The sequence below is a fragment of the Lissotriton vulgaris genome, chromosome 2_1 (genome assembly GCF_964263255.1).
Source record: "Lissotriton vulgaris chromosome 2_1, aLisVul1.2, whole genome shotgun sequence".
Classification (NCBI taxonomy): Eukaryota; Metazoa; Chordata; class Amphibia; order Caudata; family Salamandridae; genus Lissotriton; species Lissotriton vulgaris.
In genome coordinates, this window is record NC_141687.1 from 1,097,530,620 (window position 1) to 1,097,542,766 (window position 12,147).

Below are 12,147 nucleotides of genomic sequence, written 5' to 3' on the forward strand. Positions count from 1 at the left end.
AGCACTAAAAACCAGCCCCCAGTGCTGCAGGCCCCCCACCCCAGCCCTAAACACTACCCTAACTTCCAACCCTGAGCTCTAAAAACCAACCCCAGCCCTGCAATGCCTCCGCTCCAGGCCTATAAATGACATAAACTCTAAAACCTGGCCTACAGCCCGAAATACTACCCCAACCACAGCCTCCCGCCCTGAGCCCTAAAATGGCCCCCGGCCGACAAAACTGCCCGACCCCAGCCCCCACCTTGAGCCCTAAAAGGACCCCAAGCCCAAAAATCTACCCCGACCCCTGCCCTGAGCCCTCAAACGGCCCCCTCCCTGAAAACTGCCCCTTCCCCTCGCCATGAGCACTAAAACTACCCCCTTGAAAACGACCCCCTCCCCATGAAAATAACCCTTGCCCCCCAAGCACTACTTCCGAAGGTGCGTCCCTGTTATTCCTCTGCTGATCCTTCCTGTTCCTCTCCCCACCAATCCGGTCTCTGCAACTAGACCGCTGACTGCCTTAACCACTCATATGCATGGTTAAGGCATGTGTGTGGTTAAGGCCAGTGCGTTCCAATTGTATGGCAATGGCATGCATGGCTTAGACTGCGTGGTTAATGCTGTTTGCCACCAAAAGGTGATAGTGCCAAGGGATGACAGACTGATAAGGAGAGGAAAGGGTTGACCAGGAAAAGAAGCAGTTGGTGTTGAGGAAGGGGAGGATCGAGAAAAAGTACGAGAATTTGGAGAGGGATAAGTTGATCGGAGAAGTGTCGGTTGATTAGAGGAGACGTGGGAACAGTGAGAGCAATGGTTGCTGATGATGACGAAGGTGTGGTCAGAAGAGGAAGCGGTTGATAGAGGTGGGGTAGTAAATGTAAAGGGTTAGCTGATTGAGGAGATGGAATGGATGTATGACGTTACAACGCATGCTTTTACAACGCATGCCTTTACAACACAGTTTTTACAACGCATGCCTTTACAATGCATAGTGCTTTGGGGCGCTGGATAGTGAATAGTTTAATTTACTATTCCAACTCCAGTCCCCGTGGATAGTAGGGAAGGTGTTGGATAGTACATTAAACCTATTCCCTATCCTAGAGCGCCCCCCAGCGCAATGCGTTGTAATGGTTTGCGTTGTAAAAGTTGCGTCGTAATGGTAGTGCGTTGTAAAAGTTTTGTTGTAAAGGTTGTTTACCACTGCCATTGTTGCCTTGGGAAAATGGAGATGTTGACAACACCGTGTAAGTGTTAAGTATATGCAGATACTCATTTGGAGACAAAGGGTGTACGAAAGCGATGAAGGGATTAATGGGGAGAATGGTTGGTGACGCCGTAAGAGGTTTTATTGCAAAGAACGTCCCTGTGCTAAGGAGAGAGGGGTTTCAGTTCAGGTGGTGAGAAGGAAGAATTCACCAGGAAAGGGATAGGGTTGATGGAACAGATTAATTCTTTGGGCAGAGGAAAGATTTTGCCAGTGGGAAAATGCTAAATTTGGGTTGCATTTCTGGAATAGAGAGAGAAGTTGCGGGAAGAGGATTGCTGGGAGATAGGTAGAGGGGCTGCCCTCTCTGCCAGATTTAGATACATCAAGGAAGAGGAGAATAAGGAACCACAAGCCAATCAGGGAACACGACGAATCATTCATCTATACAAATGGTCATGAGAGAGCGGTGCTGATAGAGACGGGGCCCATTTCAAGACAGCTTTGACCTTTTCATGCCTTTCTTTGGGCCTGGAGCAGATGTAGATTTCCACTAATGGAGGTATCCTGTCTCTCTCTTTATTTTCAGAAAGTTATGTCATGCCCAGATCACCAGAGGGCTCCATGAGGATTCATAGAAAATGCCCCCGGTCCTGGCGCCTCTGGTGCTGCTGCTGCTGTGGCTAATGAAGATCTCCGGCAGCCCCAGCTCATTGCGCATCGGTAAGTACACCCTGGTCTTCGTGACTGGATTTAACAAACTTGCAATTGAAGGAGGAGCTATGGCGGTCAGTTAATGGCAGCCTGCGTCAGTCGCTTTGGGTTGGCTATTGTCGTCGATGGATCAAGGTTAGAAATGCAACATAAATATGCAGGGGTATTGACGGGTCATGCTTTTTAAGCAATTAATGGTCAATAAGTGTCATGGATTGGATTGCGAGAGGCATCATTAGAACATAAACGTTCTAGTCGGCTCAGTGGTCAATTTCCTCATTAGCCTGATTGCGCATCATTGATTATGGTCGCAATTGCGGTTTGGGCTGTGTCATCATATTCTCTTTGCATTGGTCAATGATGTGTCACGCTTCTGATTGGTAGAATGATGTATTAGAGGCTGACCGGTTATTAGGGCTTCCATTTTTTACAAAAAGCCAGTGTGTCTAAACGTCCTGCCCGGCAGGGACAGAGGTAGTCACATATGATCCTCAAACAGTCCAACCCTGCCCTGCTTGACGATCCATGGAGTTATTGATCTTACTTTTTGGGATTTCCATTCCTCTCGTATACAGATGATTACTTGCTCAAATATGGTGCGAATTTGCCGGCAGCTGCAGATTAAAGGCATTTGCCACAGTTTTGATAAAGGCACAATGTTTTGAAGATTAGCCTTCCTGATTGGTTCTCTAAATCAATAAATGCTAATGACTGATACTGTTAACAATAGTGTGTATTTTAACTCTAGTTGATAAAGTAGCCTAATAGTGGCCTATGTTTCTGCAAGGGGGAGTTGGGTGGTTTACAAGTAATAATGTCACGGCCTTATAAGTAGTGACTGCCTGTCAATCCCTGTGAAGGTGTCTCTTAGTGAGGTTGGGACAAGCGCGGGTGATGTTCTTGTTGAAATTTCTTTTGGTTTAGACTCGAGCATGCTCTCAGAGTTACGCAAGGATGGGAAATATGCAATTAAAAAAAAAATCTGTTTTGCGAGTTCGCAGGTCTAGGTTGTTTTAAAATGATTTTAAAATAAATGTTTACGTTTTAACTTTTTAACTATTGCTTGATCTGTATTTTATGAATTATATTATTGATGTAATGTTGTATGTGCCTTTATGGATGTTATTATACTTGCGAATAAAGCTATTTATTGATTGATTGTTTGATGCCAGAGAACCAAAATAAAAATGACTCTAATTAGCGAATGAGAAAGATAAAATGGTGCCACACATTTACAAATTGGGGCAGTTCGAAACTTGTACAGACACAGTGTGAAGATGTTTTGCAAGGTATGGTGGACTGTAGGCATTTGTGCTTGCTGCAGGCAATGATTGTGGCACGGTTTTAAGTGGGATAATAAAGGATGGCATGGTCTAAGAAGCGTAACTTAGGAATACTTTACAGCATGTACAGCTTAAATAATTAAGGAGAAAGGCTTAAACCATGTAAGCTAAAATTCCGCTTTTTCTATAGCATACTACACAACCAGAATGTTGGCATCCTTGCGCATTATGTTATTTAATCCAGCCTCATCACACAGTAATGGTCATGCAACTGAAAAAAAACCAACCTATTGGCCTTGCCAATGCTTTTTACCAGTATCAGATAAATGAGTAACAACAATGATTTATTTTGTTAATAATTAGGATGAAAAATGCTCCAATTCAGAAAATATGAAACTGTAACAAACATTACTAAGGGCTGTGAAAGTGATAGGGGTCTTTGGAGTGGCACAATCATTCTCATTTTATCCTTCACAACACTTTTCTCTGCGGTCTCTCTTTAAGACACTGAGGCTCTTTTTCTCTCCACATGTGTCTGAAATGCTTCATCTGGATATGTCACTCCTTATCTCTTTTCTGTTCAGTACCCAGTTCTCACTTTCTCCTGATTGCACTTCCTCGCATCTCCTTCTCTTCACCATCCTCCCACACACACAACACACCCACTCACCTGTAAGCAGTGCATTATCTTTTACTTTTGACCTGTCAATATTTCGACAGCTGTGCACCTCCTTCGCACAGTTTCGCATAGAATCACAATTACAACTGTCAGGCTTGAACACTGCTCTGTGCGTTCTGCAAAGAGGCCGAGCATGAGATGAGCATCTTTTCCTAACACCCTTAGGACCCACTGTCAGGCACTTTGAGAAACTCTCACCGCCTTCAGCCTCATTTCCAGAGCTCTCAGTCGCACATGAACTCGCACAGAGATGACTCAGCTTACAGTCTGCACTATACAACAGTGGTATGCTGCACAAAAAAAGCTACAGAAACACAATGTGCTAGAAAAAGCAAACACTCTTAACCCCTTCGATGCTGATGAAGAACTCAGCTCGTCATCAGCTACAGCGCTCGTATGCTGATGACGAGCTGAGCTCGTCATGTAACGCGGTAATTCGAAAAAAGCCGCACACAGCAGGAAAAGCCGCGGCAGCGATGCGGTTAAGGAATGCAAGAAAACAGAAACTACATCGCTGACATGGATTACCTTAACCGTTTATACAGTTATTCAGCAATCGAGCAGCATGATTGCCTGTAAGTTAGACATAAATATATTCAGGGCCACTGCAATTATATGATTCTGCAGCCGCTGCGTTTTTTGCATAATTATAGATTTGACCCATTTGCCACATAATCCACCATCTGCTGCACAATCTGCAGATTTGAACAAATACAAATAATTTGTAGCTCAAACGGTTCAATAGTTACAAAGAGTGCAGCAACGCATGTTGTCACACAGAGGAACGCCCTTTGTACAGCTTGACTGGTCACCTTTCTGTTTTTTATTGCTATATTTTAGTGTTAAAATGGAACAAATGATGTGCAACCAATGCCCAACAAGTGGTAACAAGTGTAAAAATGACAAAATAATAAGGCCATTTTGTTATAAAATGTGCTGTGTTTCGTCGCATCATTTACTCAACCTTGCCACATAATTTGGCTCTCCCCTGCCGTATAATAACCAGTGGCCCTGAATATGTTGCCTGATAGCATCATGCTTCAATTTCTGGTTTCAAATGTTGATGAGTTAAGGGTCCTGCGCCACTTACATCTCTGGTTTGTGGCAAAATCTGGGAAACCATGAGTAAAATCCAGCCCACCAGACCATAAAACAGACTCACAAACAGGCCACATACTGACCTGTCAGACCAGCCCATCTGGCGATACTGGACTGCCTATTGGCCAGTTCTCCATATGACTTTCCTAAACAGACAATCACCCATTGTGTTGTACTGAAATTTATATATTGCTTTCTTACCCCTTACAAAGCCCAAAGCACTCTTAATGGATTTTAGTGCTTTGGATGTTGTTAGAAGAAGGTGTGAACTATTTCAGAAGTGTGTACAAGAAATATTATAAGAAATGTTTTCATGCACTTCAGTATTCATGAATGAAATAAAGAATTAGGCCTAGGGAGAGTTAACTGAGTGCCGAACTCCGCGAAGTGACCAAAAAACTCTGCCATGCTACACAGAGTTCTGCAAGCGGCGGAGTGCATTTTGTCATGCCATTTGCTTTGATTTTCAGCACCAGGTGTTTTTCCCGCGCTGTAAAATCAGCACGAATGGCACCATGTGCAGTGCAAGCGGGCGCTGCTTCTTTTCTTGCCACTAGAGTAGATTTTCTACTTGAGCAGCAGCTTTCTCAGCACGAACGGCACCATGTGCAGTGCAAGCGGCCACTAGAGTAGATTTTCTACTTGAGCAGCCGCTTTCTCAACGCGAACTGCAGCTTTCTCAATGCACCGGTCATGACAATAAGCGACCGCCTGCATTAAGAAATCTGACTCCCCGCATTGGGAAATCTCAGTGGATTTTCCTCGCTCATGCTCACCAACTTGATGTTGGTAAGAGCGAGTGAGGAAAAAACTCTGCTCTGTGGAGTAGGGTTTTCTGAACTCGTGTGCTCCAAGGAATGCAGAAAACTCTGCAAACTCTGTGAATGGAGCAGCATTCACTACCAAGGCCAATAAAAAATATAAAAGCAATTGTTTGATACATGCAAGCTGAATGAAAACAACTTGCAACACCATGACTCTGTCGGGACTAGAATTATATCATGCCAAGTGGAAAAAGGTAAAGATTATGGGCCCGCCTGCTATGTCGGACAGACCGGAGTCCGTCCGAAATCGCACTGGAAATGGAACCAAACGACCTCCTGTCGTCGGTTCCAGCCCACCTGTTAGGATGTGACCGACCCTGTTCGGTCGCAATCCTATACTTTACTATGGGACCATGCATTCTGAACGGAATATATGCTCTCATAGCAAAGAGCAGAGGTGCAGTTCAACCGCAAGGTGCCTGCCACCAGGTGCAGGGATCAACAGGGGGGCACCATAGGTGCCCCATAGGCCACCATTTGGCATTCTTGCACCAATGAGGGTCCTGCTGGGGCCCCCAAAGACAGTTTCCCAATGCCTTTCTGTGTCGGATAGGCCGGCACAGAAAGGCAGTGGGAAACTGCCACCGTAATCCCGCGGTCGGAAAGAGCTGGCCAAGGCATTGCTGAAGGCCTTCCGAATGGCATAAAGGCTCTCCGAGCCCATCATCAGCCATTTGGAACTCCTGCTTGTAATAATTTCCGACCGACTCAATCGAAATGGATCAGTCGGAAATTATTACAAACAGGAGATTACGATGTGGCAAGGATGGCTCCGGCTGAGGGTCAGAGACATTCCTTACTGCATTGTAATCAGACCCTATATCTGTAGTTAAAAAAACTGCAGGACCTGGTATGGATGGAGGCCCAGGCTGCCCATTTATTCCACCATTCCAGCATTTCCCAGGGGATGGAGCCACTGGAAGTCGGTTTTTGAAGGCAGGGGGGCACTGCTGGTGTTTCTTCAATTTCACCAACTCTTCTAGTAATTACAGCAGGCACGAGAGAGGAGAGAGATGGAGGGGAGTGAGAGAGAGAGAGAGAGAGAGAGAGAGAGAGAGAGAGAGAGAGAGAGAGAGAGAGAGAAGAGAGAGGAAAAAGGGAGAAGGACTGGTTTGAATATTTTTGCCATGGCTACTGTTGGTTCCCAATCCATCCCTGCTTAGAATGCCAAGGGATACTACATTCTAAGGAGACACTACATGCTCCCTATTTTATAGTTTGGTTATTAGTTTGTTTAGCAAGAAAATTGTTGTTTCATGACTTTGTAAAAGGGAGAGAAGTCTATGAAAAAGAACATGCACACTGACACAGAATCATATTTAGAAGCCCTAACGCCACTGGAGCTTCACTTTTCTGACGCTCCGGCAAAGGCGGGTGCCTCGGAATGGGGGTGGAGGGGCGGGGGGATGATAAAATAAAGAAAATAAACTTACCTTCGCCTCCTCAGGCCTCTCCTCTGTCCTCACTCACACGGACAGCACCAAAAGCACCCAGGCTACCAGACTCTCCCAGCTGATCCTGACACTGTATAAACAGCGTCATGATTGGTCTGAGCAGCTAGTTTGGCCACTCAGGCACTGCCTGTGAGCCCGGGCATATTCTCCACCAGGCAACACAGCCCAGTGGAGAACATGCTAAGTGCGTATGACTGTTTGGTTGTCCCAAGAGGGCCGGCCAAACTGTCATGCGCACTTAGAGAGTGCAAACCACTGCTCACTCTGCTCTGGCAAGCTCAGCCCGCCCGACCTATTGCTGAGTGCTGCTCAAAAAAATAGAATGATAAAAATTTCTTGTTATTATCCTTTTCTTTTTCTTTTTGCACAGTTCAAAGAGCATTACGGCGAAGCTCCTCTGACTTAGTGGAGGAGCTGCCAGTGCGCTCTGGTGGATTTGTTTACAGACCAGTATTTACAAGGTGGCGTTAAGCCACTCAATGTGGCTTAACACCACCATGGCAGGCAATGTGTGTTGCTGTGGGCATTCCACCGCAACACCCGCTACCCCCTATTTACACTGTATGGGGCAGCACTAAAAATAAGACTAGGAAATAACTGGTCTTAAGCAGGCAATACTAGGAGAAATGTTTTATTTCTCCTCCTATTTTGCTCTTTCTACGTGTGATGCATTCTGCAGGACTTACTGAAGTTTACAGAAGGTGTTCCCTGCCCCCAAGGACCATCAGTGTCAAAGGTGACTTCATCCTCGAACCAGTAGTGTGCCAGTAGGTGCGCTAGCTGAGTGGTGGAGAAAGGGGATGGGGCCTCTGTTCACCTCTCAGCAATCCACCTGTGTGGAAGTTTCTGGAGGCAACAGGAGGGGTTGTTGGCCCCCAAGGAGCCTCTGCAGCTAAGGGGACTTCAGCCCCCAACCGTTGTATTCCAGGAGGCACGTTTGCTGAGTGATGGTGAAACAGGGCAGGGCCTCCGGCGACTTGCTTGTCCAGCTTAAAAAAAAAGTATTAGGGGAGGGGGCGACGTGGCCCACCTTCCCTGGGCTGATTTCAGCCCCAGGGACTCCATCCCAACCTCTATTCTGGGTACCCTGCTCCCACCCAGGGCACCCACTCACAACTTTTGGGGACTAACTGGGGAGCCTTAAGGTCCCCGCAGTCCCTTCTGGGTCTCCACCTCCTGCGAAAGCCGGCATTGCTTTCACACACAAGGAGCTACTAAAAATGCAGCTCCCTGTGTGTGAAAGCAATTTTGCTGCACTTCCGGCAAGTGAGAGCATATTTAATGCTCTCACTTGCTGGAAGCGGAGCATTTGCATTGGCTTTGCAGGAGTGGTAAATCTCCCACCAAGCCACAGCAAACAGCTAGGTCCCAGAGGTGGACATATCAGGAGCTGGCCCTGGGGGGTGGCGGTACCCAGGGTCATCTATGACTCCTGAAGTGGGATCATGCAGCCCCCCTCTTTTCTAATTTATAGGACCTTCCTTGGAGAGGTGGCGGTCCCTGGTGCCGAGAAAGGTCCAGGAGATTGGCTATGCTGCCCCCTTTCAATTATTTTAAGGAAGACGGCCTTGGAAGGTGGTTGTCCCCGGGACCCGGTGAAATACCCTGACGCCCTGCAATGCAAATTCATTTTGTCCCCAGAGAGGGGGTGGTCCCTGGGGACAGAGGGACCAAGAGGCACCCGTATAATCATATATTACCCCCGGAAGGTGGTGGTCACAAAACATGTTTCCCCCAATGTTATTACCATAGGACATTTAGACACGACTACATACCGAACCGCTGGATGGAATTACACCTAATTTGGCAGGAAGCTAGATGTTGGTATGCAGATCGTGCTTTTTGTAATTTCAGTAGTTTGGGAGATATTAACTGGAAAACAAATTTGTTCTTGTGTTGAAATGTGATTGGCTGTCAGCACTTCAAGCAGGAAGTGTTGGCAGTCATTTGGGGCTCGGCATTTGCTGAGTTCTACAACAAATGTAAAAAACATAAACAGAGGGGGCAGGGTAGAACTACCCTGACCACCTAGAACTGGTGGTGGGGTCTCACAGGACCCCTCTGAGGGTTAAAAAATGTATTCTTATATCAATTTTGCCACAAACTTGTGAGTGGAGATGCAGATTTGTTGCAAAATTGAAAAAGAAAGAAGGCACAGTCTCCTGCATGTCTTTTTCAGAAAGCCCCCAGGTGGGCCAAATCGCTGGGGCATGTAAAAAAATAAAGGAGCGGGGAATGGGGCCCCCCTCCTAGTGGGATATTCAGAATAAATAATGAGGGGCCGCACGGACCCCCTAAAGCCCCGGGTACCACCACCACCCCAGGGCTAAATGAAAAGGCATGGGGACCTCGTTGACCCCCATTCCCCGGGGACCACCACCTCCCCTGCGTTTAACTTCAAAGACAGGGAGGAAGGCAGCGCAGCCCCTCCGAGGCCATATACTTCCCCTGGGACCTCCACCTCCTAGGGGCAGGCCCTATGCGAAAAAAAGGAGGGGGTCACAAGGGTCCCCCTCCAGGACCTATCCATGGCCCTGGGGACGGCCAGAACCGGCTCCTGCTATGCCCTGGGATGACCACCCCAGAGACATAGCTTTTTGCTGTGGCTTGGAGGGAGCTTTACCGCCAAGCCACAGCCAACACTCCACTTTCAGCAAGCAAGAGCGGAGAAATGCTTGTGCTTGCTGGAAGTGGAGTATTTGCTTTCACACACAGAGAGCTGCATGTCTAGCAGCTCCATGTGTTTCAAAGCAATGGCGGCTCCCGCTGGAGGTTGGGAGCCGGCATGGCCCGCGGGAGCATTCATTATCGCCCGCAGTCCACAAGGGAGATGCCAGGCCCCTTGAGATGGAGTCCCCAGGACTGAAATCAGCCTGGGGAGGTGGGCTGTGCATTCCCCTCCCCTTTAACAATGTAAAAAAGGAAAGCCCAGGCCCTGGGGGACTCGAGGGCCGAAATTGGCCCAGAGAGGGGGGATGCCAGCTACCCGTTAAAAATTACACCCAAAAAGACTGGGTCCCAGGGGATGGGGTTCCAAGGACCAAAATCGGCCTAGGGGGCGTGCGCCCCCAGGCCCTGGGGGACCCCAGAGCCAAAATCGGCCTGGAGAGGAGGAAAGACAGCTCCCCTCCTCTAAAGGCCATGTCCTGAGGGATGGGGTCCCCGGGGCAGAAATCAACCTAGGACGGGGGCTGTGCAGCCCCCTCGCTCATGGTTAAAAAGGCCTGGCCCCGGGTGATGGGGTCCGTTGAGCCGAAATCGGACCAGGCAAGAAAACCAATTAATGTCAAATAAATGTCACCCCCTTTCACCACCACTCTGCAAATGCTCCTTCTGGAGTACTACTAGTTGGAGAATGAAGTCCCCATGGCTCCTGAGCCAAGAGGACTTCATCCAACCAACAGCCAACTACCCCACCTGTTACCTCCAGTAAGTCCCACACAGCTGGATTGCTGAGAAGTCATCGGAGGCTCGCCCCCTTTCCCCACCACTCTGCAAATGCACATCCTGGCCCACAACTGGTTCGGGGATGAAGTCCACTTGGAGGCTGAGGGCCCTTGGAGGCCAACAAGCCCTCGTGTTACTTCCAGTAAGTCCCAAACAGTGGGATTGCTGAGAGGTCGTCAGAGGCCATGCCCCCTTTCTCCACCACTATGCAAACTCCCCTCCTGGCAGACTACTGGTTGAGGAATGAAGTCCCCTTGGATGCTGAGGATCCTCGTGAAACAAGAACCCCTCCTGTTACTTCCGGTGAGTCCCACACAGTGGGATTTCTGTGAGCTGGTCAATGGCCCCACCCCTTTCTCCACTGCTCTTCAAGCATGCCTCCTGGCATGCCACTTGTTGGGGAATGAAGCAGTAGGGGCTCGTGGAGGGAGGGCTGTGGTGGTGGGGCGGGAAGGGGCAGGGTGGGGGGTAGTAAACCCCAGATTAAGACCGAACAGAGTTCAGTAACTAAACAAATAAATAAAACGAATTACATTGTGCGCTGCATCACCCGTTTGGCGTTGCAGCACATTGTAATTAATTTTATTTATTTAGCTACTGAACTCTGTTCGACTTTAATCCGCCCGCAACACTCCCTCCACGAGCCGCTACTGGAATAAAGTCCCTTTGTATGCTGAGGGTCTTTGGGGGCCAATAACCCCTCCTGTTAACTCCAGTAAGTCCAACACAGTGGGATTCCTGAGAGCTGGTCAGAGGCTCCGTTCCCTTTTCTCCACCACTCTGCATATGTAACTACTAGTTAGAAAACATTGAAATTCGCTTAGAACACCAAGGGTTACAGGGATGTTATAGGTATGAAATAGAATTTGTAAAACCTTAGTAATTGTCTGAAAAAAACAAGTTCAGCAGTTATAGTTACCTGTGCTAACCAGAACTTACCCCCTGCAGTGCACTGCTTATGACCTTACATATTACATCACTCATGACATGGTCAGTGACATCACTGATGACATCACTGATGACATCACTGATGACAACTCAAAGGGTATCACTGATGACATCATCCACAGAAAAACTCACACCCGCATACAACCTCTTGTACACCCAGTCATACACCCACACAACCATTCACATACCTATACTAGTACTCATACTCCCACTGACTTCTCCATAGAGCCACTCACACGCCCACTTACTCAACTTACTTGTGGCGATTTCAGTGTTGTTCTGAAACCCCCTCTTTTATGTAATTCCTTCTGTCTGCCACTTGTCTGGTTTTCGTATTTCATATCAATTTTTACATGTACCAGTATATATTTCTGAGCCTTATCTTATAAGTGTTTTTACTGAATACATCTTTTAAGTATTACCACATTTTCTTTATATGGGCCCTTATTGTTTCTCTATTTTTTACTTTTTTATGCATGTATAGATGTTTGTTGTCTTTAATAATTGTCTATTG

At 47.4% G+C, this 12,147-nt stretch overlaps 1 protein-coding gene across 1 annotated transcript in view; it reads left to right on the top strand.

Annotated features, from left to right (window-relative positions):
• Positions 1 to 1,786: 1,786 nt before the first annotated feature.
• Positions 1,787 to 12,147, top strand: part of GRIK4 (glutamate ionotropic receptor kainate type subunit 4) — a 1,036,684-nt gene continuing 1,026,323 nt past the window's right edge. The window contains exon 1 of the mRNA XM_086958780.1: positions 1,787 to 1,909. Within this exon, the coding sequence (XP_086814906.1) occupies positions 1,828 to 1,909 (82 nt within the window). The 5' untranslated portion in view covers positions 1,787 to 1,827. The remainder of the gene's footprint in view (positions 1,910 to 12,147) is intronic.